Below are 21,851 nucleotides of genomic sequence, written 5' to 3' on the forward strand. Positions count from 1 at the left end.
AGATTACGCAGGAACTGCTGGTGGGCTGATTCAGAGCCTCCCTCTTTTCCCTCTCTTAAATATCCCATTCCTCTCTCTCTCCACCCCTTCCAGCGCCACCCAAGTGGCTGACAGGGAAAGGGACAAATTGCTCATCAGGGGCCTGAACTGATTGAGTGCAGGCCTAGGGCTATCCCAATATATTTTGGTACCCAAGGCAGAATAGCAAATGAAACCCCAAATCAAGGGGGTCAAGTTGTTTTGGTGCCTGAGACAGAAAAGACCACCACCACTTCTTCCATAGGAGTAAAAATACAGTAATAACACTCAAAATTAACTACCCAAGGCAGTTTCCTCACTGTGCAATGGTAGGGCTGGCCCTGTGCAGTGAGTCCCTCATCCCTTGACTTTCTATTACTCCATCCATTCTCAGTTCCACTCCCTTTTCACATCTCCTCATAAATAAGGCCTAGGGCTGCAGGTTCCCCACTTGATTTAAGGTAACATGTATTTCGACTGAGAGAAAAAAGTGAAATTGAGTTGTCCAGTTTTGTCCTCTTTGCTTCACACAGGATACTGTGGTAGCTGCCATGAGGCAAGGCTGTTTGCATTACAACAGGAGAAGAGAGAAGATTAGATCAGACTTCCTCATTATTTTTGAAAAAGTACATGATGAAGTAATGCTTGGGAGAAAAAAAACACTATTCAGATAGAGAGAAAAAGTGCACCCATAAGGCTAAAAAACAATGACACAAAGATACTTACTAGATTCTAGGGACCTGAATCATCCAACGCATGTGTGGTGAGTAAACTTTGTGCCTGATGAACCACTTAGCTAAATTTGGCCATTCATCTGGAGAACGTCCATAAATGGACAGCCGAGGTTCTGTGTACTGGTATTTACTTTCTTCCAGTTCACGGGCAACTTCCTATTCAAAACCAAGCCATTATTACATTTCTGCCAGGAGCAACACATAATCACAAAAGCTTTATACACAGATCTTAATTTGGAAATATGTCCATTGATATCAATGATCTAGCGTGTTAGCCATGTTTTATGCAGTCCCCCCGCTCAATATACCGTATTTTTCGCACCATAGGGCGCACCGGACCATAGGGCGCACCCAGTTTTTAGGGGGGGAAATAAAGAAAAAAAATATTCCCCCCCCCAGCCCCAAAGAGCAGCGTACAGGCTGCACACAACCTCTCCCTGCCAGAGGGGTTGCGCGCAGCTATGGAACAAGCTTCCCCTTTAGCCCCGTGCAGCCTCTACCTCCTGGGAGAGGCTGCGTGGGGCTAAAGAATCCATAGCCCCGTGCAGCCTCTCCTTGCTGGAGGGGCTGCGCGCAGCTATGGAAGAAGGCAAGGCAGCGAGCGAGATGGATCCCGCTCGCTCTTTTGGCTTCCCCTTTAGCCCCGTGCAGCCTCTCCCTCCCGGGAGAGGCTGCGTGGGGCTAAAGAAGCCATAGCCCCGTGCAGCCTCTCCCTGCCGGAGGGGTTGCGCGCGGCTATGGCACAAGCCTGCATTCGCTCCATAGGACGCACACATATTTCCCCTCAATTTTTGGAGGGGAAAAACTGCGTCCAATAGAGTGAAAAATACGGTATTAGTGCAGGATCCAGAGAACCCTGATGTGTGTTTACAAATTTATTCATGTCCAGTGACATTTTTTTCTAACTTGCTCAAACTACAGTCCCCAAACCACACAAAGAATGGGACTTGTACACCTCTTAAACACCTTTTTGTGATGCACTGCAGAAAAAAATAGTAAAGTTACCAGCTTTGAAAAGTCCTTTAATACATTCCTAACCTCACTCACACATCTCTATACCACAGTTCCTGTGAAAAAGGGTGAGCAGAAAACCTTGCAACTTTAGAGCACGTCTAGCTTATACAGATGTATGTGTCTGTCACACAAGACATCTTGTATTCTATGTGAAGTTCAGTTGCTTTCAGGATTCAGCACCTCCTTGGCTCAGGAGCATACGCTGCAATTAGTATATTTCACATTACAAGTGTTTTTACAAGACACTAAGAGACACAGTGACTGAAAGGATTCAAAAGCTGCCTACCTTCACCATACGAGCAAAATATTCACCACCAATATAGTTCTCTGTTTTCAAGTACAAGTCCCTCAGCTCACTTGCACCAACTGGATTATATTTGGAGTTGAATTTATCAAATCGGTGAAATGTCTGGCGATCCTGAAATAAGAAGGGAAATGCTTATTCAATAAACTCAGTATCAGTTTTTAACAACTCACATATTGTTAAGTCATATTATTGCAATATATTTATTTACATCTACTTGTAAAATATCAAAATGTCAATATATATTCTTAACTAAAGCATTCTTTAAGTGACAGAAAAAATATATTACAAAAACCAAAAGAGTAATCTTCTCCCTCCATACATGGCTCAAGTACAAAATCCTGATCTCCATATTCAATTTCATCTACTGGTCAAAATGTACTTACTGCATGGACATCTAGTGAGTCTACAGTGAGGTCATAGGGATCCATGTTGAGATTTTCAAACACCTGCTTTAAAGTTAACTTCTTGCCTTTTTTCTCTCCCACTATCCTGTTTGGCTCTGTTTGGTATGTGTGTTTAATGAACCTCAGCAAATGTTTCTGGTTCATACAGGCAGCAGCATGGATATGGGTGTCAACCTGAAATCACAAACAAGATTATTCAGGCTCAGCTGACATCAAGAATGCGTATTTTACTATTAGCCATCTGGCACAGCAGGTGATTTGAAAGATATTGAGCACCTTTCTCTCAGTGTGCTATGAAGCACTAACTTCAGCAACAACAAGAGTCATCAGGTTTCAGCTTTTGGGAGTGAGAAAGAATATTCTTACATGGTTGAACTCCCCTTTCACCAACAATGTAATCTACGGATCACAAAATTCCCATTGTCTTGTCAAATGTAGCCATCAGGCTCTTGTCAGATGTTACTTCTTAAAAGAAAAGGAGGAAGCCTATTCTGAATACATGTGCAGTCAAAGCTATTAAGGATAAGAGTCCTACTAGTTGTAAGATGTTCATTTGGAATGCAACATGCTTGTGAGACACAACACATATTCACCTGCATTACAGTTAGTGAATGTTCATTTTGTGAGTAGAGACCCATTCACAGAATGGGCTTTTCCATCTCCTCCTTGCTCCTGCAGCCTGGGGTGCCTCATGAAAATCTACTCCTGAAAATTGAGAGGCTATTCTGAAACATAATGCATGTTAAGTAGGAGGCTACAGTAGGAGGGAGAAGTCACCAGAAATCAGTGAATTCCACCACTCCTTGTGCAGTCCCTTGGATCTAAGTCATTATGTATGCATTCTGCACAGACCCTCCTTGTGTGACTTTGCATTTATACGTTTATATTTTCTTTCCAAATGTGTTATTCTGTTCCCACCCCCTTTCCTGTCAAATATGTCTTATTTTGACCTGATTTTACTTCCCGTTTCTCAGCATATCCCTGACCTCTAGTGAAGATGTCTGTCACAATAATGCTAATAGAATAGTGGTGAAGTCATCCACTGTTATGATCCTGAAGCTACATCATTGCGTTGCAATACTTTAAATAATAATAAAAACATACTAAGGAGTGGCTGGGGAAACACAGCCAGATGGGCAGGGTATAAACAATCAAATTATTATTAGTAGTAGTAGTATTAGTGAATTTAATTATTATGTTACACAATTCATTGCATTTTATTTTTTTTATTCAGTAAGGTACAGTATTTCACATTTTAACATCTTCATTTGTCTTGTTTCCCTAGGGACTGAAGGAATGCTCCTGTTTCCATGAGAAAAAAACAATCTCTCAGTAGCAGCAGAAAGGACAGAAGGAAAAAACTGGGTGTGTAGCATCTGCTAAGGCTCTGAGAATTGTATTACAAGGACTTCAAAGATGGGGAAAAGGAAAGATGAAATTGATACGATTTCTCCTCATCTCTGCAGCCTCTCAGTTTTATTGCCTCCAATGTCAATTTCACTTCCAGGGCAAAGGGGTTGCTCTAAACTACTTCTGCAGGTGTGAGGGGGGAAATGTTTTCAATGTTTTTCAATGTCAGTTCCAGCTCTTGGCAGTGTTTGCCACAGACCTTAGGCAAAATGTTGCACATTATCACCAGGTGTGTAATGAGTGCTCCCTTCACCACTAAAGTGGAGTCTAGATAAACCCCTTTTGCTGGGAAGGTGAAATTCAAGAAGCCAGTATTAATTTCAGCTCTAAGGTGGAATTTATTCAGACTCCCTGAAGTGACAGGAAAGTACTGTCAACACCTTTCTCTTGCCCATGCTCTTACGCTAAAGCAAGTTCTATTTAAAAGATATGTTTTCCACTCTGCAGACTCAATGAGACAAACAATAGGTAGCAATACAACAAACAGTTGAAATCATCTGTGAGGCACTCTATCCTGACAACTTCTTAGCCTGGAGGACTATCTACATACATCACAAATGATATTAATACTTTTAGTAGAGAATGTCTGATTACAAATCAAGGTACAGCACGCTACACTAAGTACAAAACAGAATGACAACTAAGCATGAGTGAGATACCTGGCCCACATCCTGCCATGATAACAAAACAAAAGCAAACACCCAGCAGAAGGGGCTCTCTTGGTAGTTGCATTGCCCTCAGACATTGGGCAGGGGACTGACCTAGGAAGTGGCATTTTCTGTAGAAGCCCCTCCCCACCTCCCCACAGAAGCACGTCTGGCACCTTCACTCTAGCTGTTATTGTAATTTGTGTGCAACTGTTTTTAATACTGTATTTATATTGCTGTAACCCACCCTGGGACCTTTTGGTGAAGAATGGGTAGTAAATCTAATAACAATATTGTGATGATTTTGTTGGAAGTTTCAGCCACAGTGTATTTGGCTCTGTAAATGATATAATATTTATTTATAGCAAGCACAAGGGTCATGGGTTTTTTTAAGAACACCCAACTCAATGAGGGCTTTCATGGAGGAGCAGTCTCATACTTGATGTCTTATACATTGTTGATAATCATAATCAGCTCCATAGAAGAAAGTGAGAACAGCAGAAATAGCTTGAGTATGCAAATTACAGAAAGTACATTCAGTCTTTATCAGGATGTCAAATGGAAATGACTGCATACAGTGGTACCTCGGGTTACAAACACCTCGGGTCACAAACACTTCGGGTTACAGACTCCGCTAACCTGGAAGTAGTACCTCAGGTTAAGAACTTTACCTCAGGATGAGAACAGAAATCGCACGGCGGCAGCGGGAGGCCCCATTAGCTAAAGTGGTACATCAGGTTAAGAACGGACCTCCAGAATGAATTAAGTTTGTAACCAGAGGTACCACTGTATTTAATAATTCCCCCCCCCCCCGACCAAGCCAAACTTGTTCCATGAAAAGGAATAGAATCTTCATAACACCTGAAAGATGTTTATACTGAGGAGGGGGGAAATGCCTCACATTCAACAGCTCATTTTGCAGTTCTGGCCTCAATTCAGAGATCCTTTGGCCCTGAAGATGTTGCTGAACTGCAACTCACACTATCCCTGGCCATCGGCCACATTTGCTATGGCTGAAGGGAGCTGTAATTCAGCAACATCTTCAGGGCCAAAAGGGTCTCCATACCTGGATTATACAATGAGGAAGGAAAGATCACTGGAAATTAATTTGTCCTAACAGAAGCAATGGTAAGCTACTTCTGTCCCACAATTGTGAGCTGATTCCAAACTTACTGCATGTGTGAATGAAGTTCACAAACAGAAGTTCCATGTTATTGACAAATTTCCTGATTTTCCATGGAATCCCACAAAACACAAACTTACTTCTGAGTAAAAGAAAATGCCTAGCTATTACTATTTTCTTAGAACACTACTTTTCCAATGGGATCTCATTACTGCATCACCATCTCCACAAGTGTACCTAATAAAATGTTAAGACACACAGAGCAGCATGTTATCTAAAGGTCACAATGTTCTCTTGAGCTTAAAACCAGTTTTTGAAGCTCCTGGAGTTTTCAGAAGGTAGTAAATGCCATGAAACTGATTAGCATTCTATAAACAGACAGTTCATTAGCGCACACTTATTATTCACCATCATAATTTAAAATCAGCTTTGCAAATCAGTTTCCAAAAAAAGCAGTCAGGCTACATGCCATTAACCTTTGGTTCTTATGATCATTGTACATAATTCATAACTGGATTTAGTCTTTAATTTTCCATTAAATGTGCTTTGTAACAACTTCCACTAAAACCTAGAGAGTTTCATCAACAGCTGTATTAAAACAGATGCTTAAAACATCTACTAACACAAGGATATTTAATCACAAAATCACTGTTCATTCAAAATTGTCCAGCCATTAAACATGCAAAATTAAGTTTACTTTGGCACATTTAATGTTATTAGAGGAGGATGAAGTCTGAGCTAAGGGTATAATTTTTAGGCAGAAAAACAATATATACCTGAACTATACCCTTACAAGATCTGGAAGGCTGTGTGGCCAATTATTTTTTGCCTGCCACAGTCATCTTAAGTCCATTATAGTTATCTGAACCTGTCCTCAGATAACATTTCCTCTTAACAGAAATGTATTTATTTATTAAAACAATTTTTACTAAATAAAATTTATCCTGCCTTTCTATATTTTTCAGACTATTGTCTAATTCAAGATCCCAAGATATTTATACATATTCCTTCCTGCACATCCTAGCAAAGTTACTACAGAGGTACATATATATTTGTTCATGTGATTTCGCAGGCGAGATCTCACCTTGAAAAAAGTGAGGTGCCCCCAAATGCACGTTTTTGGGCACCACGAGAGCACAGCCCTGAAAAATGCTCGTCTTTTAGGCTCTGTGGCACATCCCGGTTTTGGGATTCAACATGTTGGAGGGTATGCTGCAAGCAACTGAAACAGAGGTGCATCACACTAATATATTTTTGCTGCCTTCTTATTCTTTTCCTCATAATCTTCTCCATCCACCTTTTCCTCCCCTCCCTCATCTAGGCCAGCATCCTGTTCTCACAGTGGCTGGCTAGATGCCTGTGGGAAGCACACAAGCAGGAACTGAGTGCAACAGCAATCTCCTTCCCTGTGGTTTCCAGCAATCTACCTACAGGACAATCTTATAAACGAGTACTTTACATCTCTCCAACCCAAGCTAAGCTTTCAAGCACACTGAAAGATTTTGACACCTTCCAACATTTCAATGACACAGGTGTCATTTGATACTCTTATGAACACGTCTCTATTAAACCTGTCACCAAGATAGATAAATATTCCATATTTAGATCAGTGATAATTACATTGACAGAAGGGTCTTGGTCACCCTGTTCAGAATTATGATCTATGTCTCTCCAGCACTTTCCTTTCATAGTCTCTCACTATAAACACTACTGGTTTTTCCACCTTGGGGCATCATAAGATATTAGCCTAATAGCAGAAGCAGTTTACAAAACTTTGGATCTTGAAAGCTTAAAATGGCTTCAGCTTCAATTTTTTTTAAAACAAGAGTTGGGAACTTGTGCCCCTCCAGTTGCTCTGTACTGTGACACCCCTCTGTCCCAGCAATGAGGAGTGTTGCCAGGGTGGATTTACTATGAAACTAATGAATCTTGAGCTTTCACGCCCCTAATCCCGAAGGGGCCCCAGAAGTGTCCACATTGTTTTAAAAGTCTGGCTCTAGTGGACCCAATTTGAGTTGCATGATGCAAATTGATTAAATTTTTGTTGCATATTATTCCGACAATCCCGAAGTTTGAGAGTCAGTAGCACACATGTTGTAAAGGTGGAACGTAGTTGTAAGCTGGATGTTTTCCCCCTATTTTGTCCCCCCCCCCGGTTATTCCTCTAGGGTTCCCTCAAGACCTGAGGAGGAGAACAGGGGCAATCATTCCAGATGGCAAGCCAAAATGCTTGCACTCAATGAACAATTAGAAGAGCATGGCACTGATTTCCTCTAAGGGTCTTCTCTTTTATTTTTTGGAGGGGGTTGTCATAGTGTGTGTTGTTTTTGCAAAAGACTTTACTGTAAATAAATCATTGAATAAGTACTTCCAATGAATCTGGGGACATTGGCAGTTCACTTGGAAAAGTTTCAACCTGTTCTCTTTACTGCCTTTATCACACTTTCCAGGAATGACTTCTTTTCTTGCACAACCTATTTTGAAACCAGAGAACAGAAGCAATATAACAATATACTGACTCTGCACTGTAAAAAAAAAGGTCATTATATCACAATATGCTGTACATAAATATATTTTTCTGTACATTAACACAGGGCTTTATCAACTAATGCAAATGCACTATTCAACATTCTTCATAGTTTCACCACAGTGCCATCGAATAAAAGTATTAATTTATGCACACCGCCATGAAAAGAACAGCTCTTAAGAGCCTGGAAGACCAAGTTTTCCTTTACTTTTCAGTGTTTCTTTCTTCTCTAAAATAATTTTTCTAACCAACTTCATCAACCATGTGGAGTTATGCCCTGAATGATTAGTACTGTAGATCAGAAAAGGGCATGCAAATGAAGAATTTTTTTGGTTGAGGGATCTGTGCCAGCTAGATAGCAGGAAACATTTTATTCTTAGTGAGAATAAATCCCTTTAAACTAGCACATATTTTGAAGGCCCACACAAACCCTTACTCATGCTATACATTCACAAACTTACGAGTCCAGTGCATTAATACAATAAAACAATAAAAATTAAAGTCTTAATTTATGACTTACTAATAGCAGAATTCAGCTGCTGTTTTTAGGAACTCACAGTTCTAGCCTGGACTCTATAAAGTCTGGAGAGGACTGTGGTTGCATTATCTACAGAAAGTGTTGAAGTGTTAAATCTTTGCATTAATAAAGGCTAAAACAAAAAAGCCCTGTGAAACCAAACATATACTACTTCATCTCTACTGTGCTGCTTTCAATTCTCGGCAAAGCTGCCACCCATTCACAGTCAAGACATGTTATATGGCAATAATTAAGCAACACTTCTGGCTGTTGAGATTCTTAGTTCACAGCAAGCCAGAAGAAAGCAGAGTTAATTCTATGAGGGTAATGTTTATGCCATCCGCGCCTAAGGAAGGTCATTATGCCCCTACTAAGAACATGCAATCTTTTTGCCAGACATTCTTAGGCTGTTGACTGTCAAAATCCATGTAATAGCACACCATGTCCTTTGACATTGAAGGTGGTTTCTCTGAACTATTTTTAAAGGCAGACAATCCAATAGGCATAGGATTTTCTTTTACTAGCACGATCATTCCAAACTGGTTCTCCCATCCCCTATTTCATTTATACATTTTTTCTTTTCTCAAAGTTAGCAATTCAGATTTTGATTATTTTTGTATCTCATCCTTTAACCAAGCAGCTCAACACTCTCCGCTTTGGCTATTTCTTGCAACATTTTATTGCTGTTCCTTACGCATATCATACTATTATGAATCATACTGCCGCAAGATGAAATAATGTTTTCCATAATATTTAATTCAACTTAACATCAAATGTTTCTAAAAAGTGGCACTGATTAGAATAAATCACAGACCAATCTTTTTCGTACTTACCTTTCTCACATTGTAAAAATCCCGATGAGGATTACTCTTGAGTTCTTTAAGTTCAGACATTTCATTTAACATCTCATGTAAACCAAACTTAGATCCTAGAAAGTTAAGCCGCTTATGGCAGTATGTTTTTCTGCGGAAAAGGAAACACCGTACCTTAAGTATGGTCTGACAGAAAATGAGAATGCTTTTACTTAAATAATCATAGAATTGGAAGGGACCCAAAGAGTCATCTATTTCAACCCCCTGCAATGCAGGAATCAGATATCCACTTAAGAATTAGAAATGTAACTTTTTCTTCTTCTTAAAGGTGTTGCAAAATACTGGAGCCGTAGGCCAAGCACTGCCACTGATCAACCCTGTTCCAATCCCACATTTGAGAGATTCAGACTATTAAAACTACCTCACGGCTGCAAACCTAAACACATTTACTAAAGTGAGACCCTCTTTCTTTGTCCTTCACACAGACAACCAAAAGTCAATACAGTGGTACCTCGCAAGACGAATGCCTTGCAAGACGAAAAACTCGCAAGACGAAAGAGTTTTTCGTTTTTTGAGTTGCTTCGCAAGACGAATTTCCCTATGGGCTTGCTTCGCAAGACGAAAACGTCTTGCAAGTTTGTTTCCTTTTTCCTATGGGAAACCGTTTCAATGCATTCCTATGGGAAACCGTGCTTCGCAAGACGAAAAATTCGCAAGACGAAAAAACTCGCAGAACGAATTAATTTTGTCTTGCGAGGCACCACTGTATCAGAGATCAAGGGCACATTTCAAACAACAAAAAACACTCAAGGAGGATGCAAAGTCAGGCTAGAGAAAGGCATGACCTCAGGAGAAGGACTATAGCTGGGAAGTGGGTGTGGCCTGGAGACAGGTCCAAGCACCAGACAGAGAGTTCTGGAAGATCACAGATTACCCCTGGGTCTGAGGATCCCCACCCCTGGTTGACACTGTACGTCCCAGAACATCATTTAACATAATAGGTTTGACGTTCATAGCAGCAGCACAACTGTTGAAGCATACAATAGGCTAGCATTAGGGAATTCTCAAAGTTAAACAAAGCCATACGTTGGGCCATCTGCAATGAGAGCCAGCACATGACTGAGGTCAAGGGTGTAAGTCTGAAGATCAGGATAAGGCAAGTTCCACGGCTCATCAGCTTCCATCATTTCTTTGCTCTCATAAACGAAGAAAATGCCTGCCTTCATCTTTACAACATAATCCAGATTCCCTGGAGAATCATCAAGATTGTAAAGGTCCTGCAGGTCTTTTGGGGGTGGATGAAAATCTATAAAAATGTCCAAATCAATAAATTTCTGTCATCATTCAAAATACAGTATTGTTTCTATTCACAATATTCCAACAAAAAAAGAGCAGTAATAGACATGAAAATCATGAAGTGCTATATAGGATATCTACTGTCACATGAATGTCATCTTAACTCCATGCAACATGGTACTATGGTACGTATCAGCCCCAAAACATGGAGTGAAACCCAACTCATGCTTAACCATTTATTTCAGTGATATTTGATATTTATGGTAATGTTCTTTACCATGGACCAAACTGCATCCATGGCCCAAAATCCAGAAGTTCAGAATGTGTTATATGAAAGCTATCCAAGCAAAGTATGAAAAAATGTGATATTATACATGGGGCTGATACACCAACATAAACATTTTGAATTAGGATGCAAATCAAAATACACTCTGTAAAATCTCTGCAGTCTTAAGTATAGGGCATACAGCTAGTGACCCCTCCAAATATTGCCAGACTACACCTACAGTAACCATTGGCCATACTGGCTGGGGCTGATGAGAGTTGAAATTCAAAAACATCTGGGGGGGCACAATGTGTTCACCTGTGGTTTAATGTTTGCGCTGCTGAGAGGGAAGAATTTTTGTGGCCAAAATTTGCACAGTTGCATAGGGCTGAAGCCAATATGTTCAAGGATAGAGCGTGCTAAACGTGAAAGCTGGGTGTGCAAATCCCTGTTCATATCTGAACTGGGTTACAAGCTAATCCCCACTTTCACCATTCCTCAAAAACAAGGGTTGGGGAAAACCCCATCTAGCAAAGCTGCAAGAGGAACTGACTTACTTGTATAATGCTGTGGGTGATTAGTTCAACTAACAATGCTTCCTATCGGAGTGATGGTTGCTGAACCTCCAATTAAATATTGAAAGTGCACTGCTAATTTGCCACCAAGCATAGTGTATGGACTTGACTAGCATTTTTCTGAGCAGCAGTGAATATATTGCACAGAACTGCACTATCCCTATATCTTTATGTGATTATTTACTCTTGAAGAACAAAATGGCAACACATTTATTAGAGTAAAACCTTGTGCAAGGCTGGAAGTAATACTATTACCAGAATATTGATCAAGTGGGCATATTAAGAACAGTAAAAGTTAATCATCTCTTAGGTTTTCATGCACCAAAACCTTTAAAAAAACTGCAGCTAATTTACCTGGAAGTACTTCATCTTCATCTTTCCACTGTTCATTTCTCATACTGCATAAATATTGGGCTGTTGTCCTTGGAAAGCGATGGTAAGCAAGGCGACAATACTTTTCTCTAATAAGGAGAGCTTTTGCCAAATTCTTGGCAGCCTGCTCATAATCATCAACAGTAACCTGAAGGGAGAAATTATACAATTAACCACTAGAGTTGGGGGTTTTTAATGCTACTATAAACATCCGAAACACATTTGCTTGACAGCTAGGCCTACTTCTCACTGAAGCAATAAATCAATGTGTTGGTCGTACCACTGTAGATTGTAAGTGGGTGTTCCTCTATACACAAGAATTCTCTACCCACAGAAAACTAGTACAACATGGAGGAGACTGTTCTCTGAAATCTTATTAACTATGTTGAAGAAAATCTGTATTTGGATGAGCATTCAATTGTGGCAGTCTCCACTTGTACCGTGAAGTAAAATTGTTCAATATTTACCATCTCAGTGACAGGCATTAAGACCTAGAGATTTCAATATAGCCTACAAATGTCATTAGGATTTCATCTAGGCAGACCAGTGAACTAAACCATTATAGAAACAGTCAAATCTACCCTATATTGTCAATCAAAATTCTTCATGCATTTACCTCCAGATGAAGCAAAAGGCTTCTTATGATAACATGTAAATACTTCATGCACAGTTCCACCTGTGTCTTAATACTTCCCTACATAGATCCATAGATCAGTAATGTAATGGTGAACTTTAGCTGAATCTTGAAGCTTTTAAGAAAGTATGTACAGTAACCCAGGTTACCAGCACCCTGGATATATACGTAACTCGCATCTTACGCTTCTTTTACCTACATATTTGCAGCTATGAACGGAGGGGGTTGATGGGAATAAATAAATGGAGAGTGGACAAAACCCACTCACACATAGCTACAAGCACAGGCTTACTTGACTTCAGGAAGGCAGAGCAAGCGGGCTCTGGCAGCATCCCAGAGCCTTCACGCTGCCTTCCCAAAGCCAGGTGAGCAGCCCTCCTCCACCTTGCAACGGGTTGGGTAGGCACTTCCAGGGGTTCCTTGCTTTATGTGTTTTTGCATTTATTTGTGGCCCCCTGAAACCCTCGCGTAAGATGTGAGTTACCTGTATATAGTAGTTTTGGAAATGATAGCAATGTGATCAGACAGGATGTACAACACTTGCTGGAAGAGATCTCACTTGGGATAAGAGAACCCCTTTACCTCAGCTCTCTGCCAGGTAGCAATACATGTTCATGTCAACATGTTTGATCATTATCTGAAGTTGGAGAGCCAAGTGCTGCTTCACACGTGCACCGGCTACATATACACCAAGAAGAAACCGCCTACCTGCACAAATGGAATATGGAAGTCACCGTGGGAGGTATGCATGGGCCTCCTATTCCAGGTAATTATTTGGACATGTTATAATCTGCTCAGCTCTTTGTGCCCCTAACTGAAGGCCAGGAGGAAAAGAGGATGAGAGAATAAAGGCCTCCTTTGATCCCTGTGCAGGTCATTTTTTATCTTGTACACAGGTAATAACTTATATCTGTATTCCAAAGCAAGATGGTAATACTGTATCGTGTTTTTGTTAATTGACAAGACAAGTGTTACATGTCTACTGCACAGAGAAGGGTGGGGAACTGAATTTGACTAACAGGCAAGACTGTTATCTTCCCTACCACCTGTGGGCCAAATCTGACAGGTGAGTTGGGTGACTATTTGTCAGTCACCTGAGATCACAGTGCTGTCAAGTGATCTTTTTTTGCCTGCACATTCTGAAACCAGTCTGAGTGCTTTGCAAAGCCCACTGCAAAGTGCTCTGCAAGACCAGAGATGTGAAGGTGCAGAAAAAGAATGGGGAGGGGAGAGAATTGAAGGAAAATGTTGGTTTCTGGGCCTTCACATCGCTATGAAAGACCCAATGATCAGCTGGTTGGCAGTGCCTGCAACGCCCTCTGCAGGTACTGCCCATCAGTTGTGCCTTCAAACCCCTTTCAGCTGAGCCAGGTTTACCTGCCCCACAACGGATGACAGGTGTAGGTCAGGTGAGCATGGCTGGGTCAAAATGGCTTTACAGGTGCCAAAGACTAGGGGGTTGGCAGGCTAGAGGTTCTCTAGCCCTGGAATACAATCTCTAGAGTAACTAGGCAAATATAAGCTTTATAAAAGAACAATTTAATTTCACATTACACAAGCATACAACAGTTAACATTTTTTTCCCTTTTCTCTCTCTCTAAAAAAGGAAAAATTGACTGATTCCTTACCCCAGCACAGTAATCCCCACTAATTGTAACTCTTTGAAATTCTGGTACATCATACATCCTTTGGGTGGGTTGCAAAGAACCTGGAAGCACTGGAGTAGGAGGAGACACAACTGGGGTGTCTGACAGAGCTCTCGCTTCTTGTGGTGGAATTTGCAGCGACAAGGACTGGGACCGGATCATCTTGAAACTTTTCTTCCTAAGTTTCCATAGCACACAACACGTAAGTGAGTAAGACACATCTCGAGATCAACAAAATCAGCTTTATGGTTAAATTTTACTTCAAATATGTCCTGCCATTATGTATATAAAGACTTTAAGTTACTTCTGCATTGTCATCGAACAAACCTTTTCGCTGTTTCCAACGACTGTTGCTCTGCCATCTCCTTCTGCAGCTCTCTTTCTTTCGCCTCTTGCTGCCCAATAGGGCAATCCTCAGGCACGGTGAATAGTGACAAGGCATCTTTGCTGTCTTCTTCTCGAAGAACTTTGGCAAAAACCTTTTCGGCTAGAAGCCGCACCGACTCATCAACCTCAGAGAGGTTTAGCTTTGGGAACTGTCTGGGCATCTCAGCTAAGGGGGGAAAATATGGAATTACAGGCTACATGTTACAGTTAGTTATCAAAAATAAATCACTGTCCTTTTAGTTAATCCTAGAGTCATTAAAAATTTGCGCAGTTTTACACCACTGTAATGGTTTTCAGTGAACACTATGTTCTTTTAACAGTCACCAGAGCAATAATTTTCTTATATGGCAATACCAGTTTTGGAGCTTAGGGCTACTCAACAAGAATTTTCAAAATCAGATGAAGAAATGCTCTACTCACTCCTGCATGATGTATTTCAAATTTTCTAGTTTTGATTCTGATGCCTATGATCACTATACTCCAATCCTAAACATTTTGAATGAATTTTTTAAAATAAGTATCATTAGCTGTTTGCAAGTGCAAAGCATTGTGAGTTTCTCACTCTTTCCAAACATCAGCCCTAGAAATCACATTTGAAACTTCCCAGAGTTACAAAATAGGCATTTCAAACCATGTGGCAGGCTGCTGTCAAGGGAGGAAAATAGAAGACTCACTGGGCACATAAAACAAGACAGCACAGTTTTAGATTGTGGCAATTACTGAAGCACAAGTCAATTTTCATGAATTGGGCTGACTAAACAAAGAACACAAATTTAGCTTATTTATACAAAGTACAATGTGTGATGAAGTGGTTGAATGATACCTTCATTAAGCACCCATCTCACAACTCCATCCACAATTACCACAGCACCACTCAACTCACTTTTAGCAGCTCTGGGAGGGCACTGTAGCTTTGGGGTGAGCAGTGATTGCTTTGACTTACGCTGTATTGAATTTAGATGCACAGTATTTTCTCAACCATTTGGCTGTGTGAATTGGTGCAATATCCACCGGAAACTAGTAAAACTTAGAAATAATGAATGCAATCCAGCATGTATTAGGCACACCTCAGTCCTTTTGAAATAAATGAAGCTCAACTGGACAGGCTAACGTTAAATTGCATCTACTATTGGCCGTATGTGGCATGCAGCAATGCAAACCTTATACATGTCAGAAATAAGTCTGAGTTCAGTAGGGATTACCCCCAAGTAAGTGGCATAGGATTACACCTACCTGGAAGCCTGCCCCATTGAATTTAACTAGATTTATCCTTGATCAGACATGAGTAATTGCACTGATTTCAACATGTTTAAGGATTAATGCTGATTCATCTTTCCTTTTATTGTGCACCTCTGTGTTTAGGACTTAGCACAGCTTTGTGAAGAAGGTGGTAGAGCTCTAGGAACCTGCCAGAGCCTCAAGCCTCCTCACCAAAACCCAGCTCCTCACTTGGGTGACAAGGCAGGATATGGCCAATGGGTTCTGTGTCAAAGTAGTCTTGTGATCCACTTGGTATTAAAAATAGGGCCACCCTGGTCTACAACCAGATTGTCTTACGATTGTATTAAGGACCACTGAATTCCATTTATGAGCTACCTGGCCCTTGGCATCAGCTTCAGAGGTACCACTTCCGTGTCATCATGAGACAGCATGAGAAACAGTACCATTTAAATGGTGCCAATACAGCTCTGGAACATTATTCCAACTGAGCTGCATCAGCCCCCCAGTACAGACATCATTTAACATAATTTGAAAACATCTCTTTCACTCCAGGTCTTTAATCTTTTGAAGTCCTATTTAATTTTGTTACTGCCTGAGTTTCAGTCTGAATTGTATCTTGTGTTTTAAAATCTGCATTTGATTTAAGGAAAACCAACTTAGTTGTATTTTATGGTTGAATTTTATATACGCAGCTAGCCATTCTGGTTATGACTGTAAAAGAGCAAAATATAAATAATAAATTGTTTATTTATTATTTCAAGTGCCCTCCTACCATTTTTCATAGCCAAACGGTTGAAAGTTTCAAATGATAGCAAATAGTCATCATTCTAATTCATACCATTTTTCTATCATAAATGTCAAGCAATTTTGCAATGGAATAATTTGTGTTTATAAGAGGAAGAGTGTTTAAACTGAATCTCTAAGATTATATTCTGCCTTTAAACTCTATGTGGGGAAAGAGAAAGATCAGCATTAATAGCAATTTTAAAAAGCTTTCCCTCCCCCATAAGATATTTACTGCATTCTCTATACAAACCAAAACAACCTTCATTCATGAATAGCTTTAATTTAAGTAACAAAGAAAACTCTTTAACATTCCTTTTTAAAGTCCATTTTTTATCAACCATTCCTCTTAAATAAGCTATATAATAATTACTCTGGAATATAATCTTGCAATATTTAGTTTCAATTTTTAAAATGCATCTTAAATTCCTTGTACTTGTCAGTTACTACATGAAGCCAAAGTTTCTATTAACACCTGCTAAAAATGTTCATGAACCAATAAACTATTTTTAAAAACCCTGTGTGGAAATGTAGGCCTGGGCATTGAATTCTAAATTTATCCCTGGTTTCAAAGCCAAAGGCATGGCTGAACTCTAACCACTTTAAAGTCCTATTAATTTCAGTGAAAGTGTTAAAGCATGTGTTGAAATATCTCTTGTTGAAATCAAAGGGTTTTTAAGGGCTTAGCATTATTAGGAGCCTTACCCAGTCAATCAGCGTTGCTTTGATTACGAGGAAGAAAACATCCTGAAAACAAAATCATTCCCAAAAGTTGTGTAACTTGGAGCAGTCTTTATGTGATGCTATTCCTACATGCATGACTCCACTTTCCAACTGTTGGCATCTGAGCTTGTTGTTAAATGGGAAACAATCTTCTATTAATAGCTACTAGCTGTGATGACTGCTTGGGAAATGATTTATTTTCAGTCTAAAAACAATTTCAAACATTACATGTTGATATATTCTAGTGATTGCTAATAAATAAGGTGCCAAAGTATTTCAACATTCCCATTTCTTTGTACTGCACAGGATGTTTCCCTTCCCTTCCTCCCCCTTTTTTGGTCTCTGCAACAAGGTTTCTAACTGGCTTTTCTGCTAAGTCTGTTGTAACCAACATATTGTACAAGGTCTAAGTCCAGGTCTATAACTATCCACCAAGAACAATCAAGTCTTGTAACACAGGTGGTGTCTTCTATTGCTCAGACCAAAGGTCTTGAGTGTCCCAAGATGTCTTTTCAAAATGGGAAACCTGTGGGACAACGCCTATCATCCCTGACCATTAGCCCATCTGGCTGGGTCTGATGGGAGCTGGAATCCAACATCTGGAGGACCACAGATTCCCAACCCCTGCTGTAGACTAAAATAAATATTTATTTTGCCACTATCCATCCAAGGTCTCAGCCTGCATTCCTTTAAGCAAGAAAGTAGGGATAAAGAAACCCATGTCCTCTTACCATTGCTAAAGCTGAACCCAGCTACTCCACTCTGCAAGGTGTGAGATTCCCCACCCTTGGAGATTTATGGAAACCTGAATGCTTGGGGGGGGGATTTTCCAGCTGACATGGCTGGTACTCCTAATGAGGCTCCCATCTCGCTATGGAATGGTGAAATGCATAGAGCCATTGACACAACCATTCCTGGGTGCCCTCACCATTTCTGTGGAGCACTTAGGTTGCCTTGGTATTCTAGTAACCAGCATGAAATGAAGCAGTGTTGGTAGGTAAGAGTGCAGGTGATGCAAATCTTAGCCCAAACCTGAACAAACACTAGTTTCCTCACAGCAGTGGCAAAAAAACACTTTACTTCTCTGCCACCAGTGCATCAACAAGTAGCTATGTAGCTGAGCTTTTCCAAGTGGTGGATGGGCTTTTGTTATCTGGCCAAGAGACTAGCACTCTGACACATTTGGAGGTCTGCTGTAACAACACTGAGACACAAGAGGGGCAGAATTGCACAGATTCAGACAGTTATGAGACCTGGGAGGGGTTCCATCTTGTCCTCCTGCTATTGAATACCTATACAAAGCACCTGGGATATACTATCAGGATATCTGGAGTGAGGTATCATCATTATGCAGACAAGACCCAGCTGTCACTCTCTCTGTTCCATCAGAATTGGGAGAGGCAGTTAAGGTGTTAAGACCAGTTCTTGTGGGCAGCAGTGGGCTGGATGTGGACCAATAAACTAAACTTGAATCCTGAAAAGCCAGATGTGTTTCATGTCCTGAGTTCTCAAGTCCAGGATGCGGGGGGGTGTGTGTGTGGACTGACTGTTCTGGATGGGCTTGCACACTTCTGGAAGGTGTGACTAGGAGTACATTTTTTTCAGCTACAGCTACAGTTTGGCAGCTATGGCTCTTTCTGGACAAAAATTCTTTGGCTACTGTACTCCATGCTCTGGTAACTTCCAGGCTGCACTATGGTGGTGCGCTCAGTGTGGGGCTGCCCTTCAAGATGACTCAGAAACTTCAAATGTTCTAAAATGCAGCAGCTGGATTACAGCCTTGGGTTCCATTAGTATCTCATCTAAATCCCTGTTCTAAAACAGCTGAATTGGTTGCCAGTTTGTTTCTGGGCACTGATGCTCATGAAATGTATAAAGCCCTAAAGACTTAGACCCCCCAAAAATGAAAGACCACATCCTTCCCTGCATAACCTCTTGGGTATTAAGATCAGCAGAGGGTTCCCTCTTGGTACTTCCAGCACACTTAGAGAAGTGGTGTGTGTGATCCAGGTGAGGGTGTTCTCTGAACCATCCCATAAGCTGTGGAACTCTATCCCCAGAGGAGTGTCTGACACCTTCACTATGCAGTCTCTTAACCCTGGCCTTTGACACTTGCAATGTACTTTTTTAAGACCCACCCTATTCTTGTAATTGTAATTTATTTCAAACTGTTTGGAAGGTTGCCTTTTGAATTGTAGTGACCTGCCCTGGCATCTTAGTATGAAGGGCAGGTAATAAATACATTTATTAATTTATTATTTGAATTCAGTGAACACTTATTTATTTTTGACATTTATTAGTTGCCTCGCCATATAAATTCTCTAGGCGATATACAATAAATTAAACATGCAAGGCTAGCTCTCTGCAGTACTCAAGAATCAAGGAGCGAACTAGGCTAGGTGATGTCCCTGCACATCAGTTTATGTGCTCTTACCAAAGTAGCAAAATCCAGAAACTTACTATGATTTCCAAATCCAAAAATGACTTGCTCTGTTTTGGGAGGGGAGAAGCAGAGCAACAAGATGAATAAGGCCAAAGCTACAACTGGAAACCGTGGGAACTAAATGAGTCAGTGCATTAACCTGAAGTTTCCGGAATGGGTTTTTAAAAAATAAAAATCAAGTATTAGTATACCGTTTCTGTTCGGGATTTTTTTTGGAGGGGGGGCAGGATAGGTAAATAACTTGTTCTCAATCCACCTCTTCAGGAACTGTTCTCACTCTTCCTCTTTCAGAAGATTGATTCAGGAACCCAGCTATGGGGGATCCTGAATATTTTATGAGCGCATGCCATGAAAATGAGTCTTATTCTGCTGTGGCGAAGAAAGTAGGGAGGATGCGGAGCCGATGGAGCTGGGAGGGAAGGCGACGGGTCTTCCTCCTAGTGATGGAAGCCAAGGATACAGGCTGCTCTCCCCGGCCGAGCAGGTCTGCTGCAGGTGCCAGCCCAGCTTCTTCCGGCTCTGGCGGCGGCTGCAACCCGCCGCTACCCGGCAAGGTCAGCTCTTGCATGCCCGCCCCGTTCACTTCCTGCTTGGAAAGCAGCCGCCACTTACCTAGCGCCCCGGGGAAAGTCATGGCAGACGCTCGCCGAGCCTCGGCGGCGCGGGCGGCAGGCAAGGAGCCTTCTTTCCCCCAGCCAGAGCGGACAGGAGTCAGTCGCCGGCTGGCCGGAGGAGAAAGCAGAAGAGGGAGGAGCCGCCGGAGCCAGCAGCTGCTGCTGCCGCACTCCCGCTGCGCTCTGCAGCTCCCGCAGTGAGGCAGCCAGGCCGGCCGGGCAATGCCCGCTGCCCGCTCCGCCCGCCCGCCCCTGTTCTGGGATGGGGTCATCTCCCCAGCCCGGGAAGGACTGGGCGGCGAGGGTGGGGGGTGGGAAGAGGGGTCAGGCTTCAACCTGACGGGGGCGAAACGTTTTGCTTCCTGCCTGGCAAAGGCGGCCCCATCCTTGGCGAGGCGAGAGCAGGCGCCATCTGCTCCCCGCTAGCGCGCGCCTTTCCCGCGGAGGCGCAGGACGGGCTGCCTCGTCTCCTCTCCGCTTCACATCCCCCCTCCCGGGGGGGGGGCGCCCCATTTTCTCTTCCCGCGCCTCTCGGAGCTGCTTCACCCGGGATGCTCACCCAGCGCTGAAGCCCCCCTCCGTCGTCCTATTTTGCCCTGCGCACTGAGTGGCAACGGGGGAGAGCGCGCGCGAACACGCAATTTACAGACACACAAGGCGTAGCTGCGCCGAATCTACCTCAGAGGGGTGTCCTTGGAGAGATGGTCTGTCAGGAAAATGTCGAGCGGTAGCCAGTTCCCGGGCACCCACCTTTCTCCACGCCTCGCTCTCGCGGCAGCAACAGGAGTGGCAGCTCCTCCTCGAGCCTCTCCAGCGCCAGCATGAAACTTCTCCCAAGGAAGAGGAGGGCTCAGGTTACTAAGCGCCGCCGGCTCAGTCCCTCTGGTGGAGAGAGGGCGCCAGGCCGCGCGGGCACGCCTTGCGGGGAAGCTGCCCTTCCCGGCCGAGGCGCTTCGTAACCTGGGCTGCAGTAGCGTGTGTCTCCCCGAGGTTGCGCCGAGAGGGCGCCTGTCTCCTGAGCGTCCCGCTTATCAGCGCCTCGCACGGCTGCAGACACCGAAAGTCTCGCAGCCAGAGGAAAAGAGATTCCTCGGCCCAGACGCTCTCGCTGTTTGCGGGTAGATAACCAACGCGGAGCGTCAACACGGGAGAGTGTGGCGTCGCTTGCCTGACCATTGAATTCAAGGAAGCCTGACGCGCGTCACTTTCTTTGAATCCAAGCGCCAAGTTGCGACGTGCGAAGGCGAAATAGGTTCCTGCGCCTTTAATTAGTTGTGGCGAAAATGAAACTTCTTCGGCAAAAAAAAGTCTGCGCGTCTGTTGAAGGCGCAGGAGCCTTTTTTCGTCTTTTGCTTCGGGGCCACCCTAGCCCTGAGGCT

At 42.4% G+C, this 21,851-nt stretch overlaps 1 protein-coding gene across 4 annotated transcripts in view; it reads right to left on the reverse strand.

Annotated features, from left to right (window-relative positions):
- Window positions 1–21,569, reverse strand: part of AMPD3 (adenosine monophosphate deaminase 3) — a 31,763-nt gene extending 10,194 nt beyond the window's left edge. The window contains exons 1-9 of one of the 4 annotated variants that reach the window (XM_082193304.1): window positions 21,223–21,569; window positions 14,629–14,854; window positions 14,284–14,479; window positions 12,004–12,169; window positions 10,600–10,819; window positions 9,535–9,664; window positions 2,457–2,651; window positions 2,053–2,184; window positions 745–908 (exon numbers count right to left, since the gene is read on the reverse strand). In XM_082193304.1, coding sequence (XP_082049430.1) covers window positions 745–908; window positions 2,053–2,184; window positions 2,457–2,651; window positions 9,535–9,664; window positions 10,600–10,819; window positions 12,004–12,169; window positions 14,284–14,479; window positions 14,629–14,854; window positions 21,223–21,295 — 1,502 coding nt within the window. In that variant the 5' untranslated portion in view covers window positions 21,296–21,569. The other 3 variants (XM_082193305.1, XM_082193306.1, XM_082193303.1) reach the window with 3 other exon arrangements.
- Between the last annotated feature and the right edge of the window lie 282 nt (window positions 21,570–21,851).

This window comes from Podarcis vaucheri (genome assembly GCF_965113315.1).
Source record: "Podarcis vaucheri genome assembly, chromosome: 1".
Classification (NCBI taxonomy): Eukaryota; Metazoa; Chordata; class Lepidosauria; order Squamata; family Lacertidae; genus Podarcis; species Podarcis vaucheri.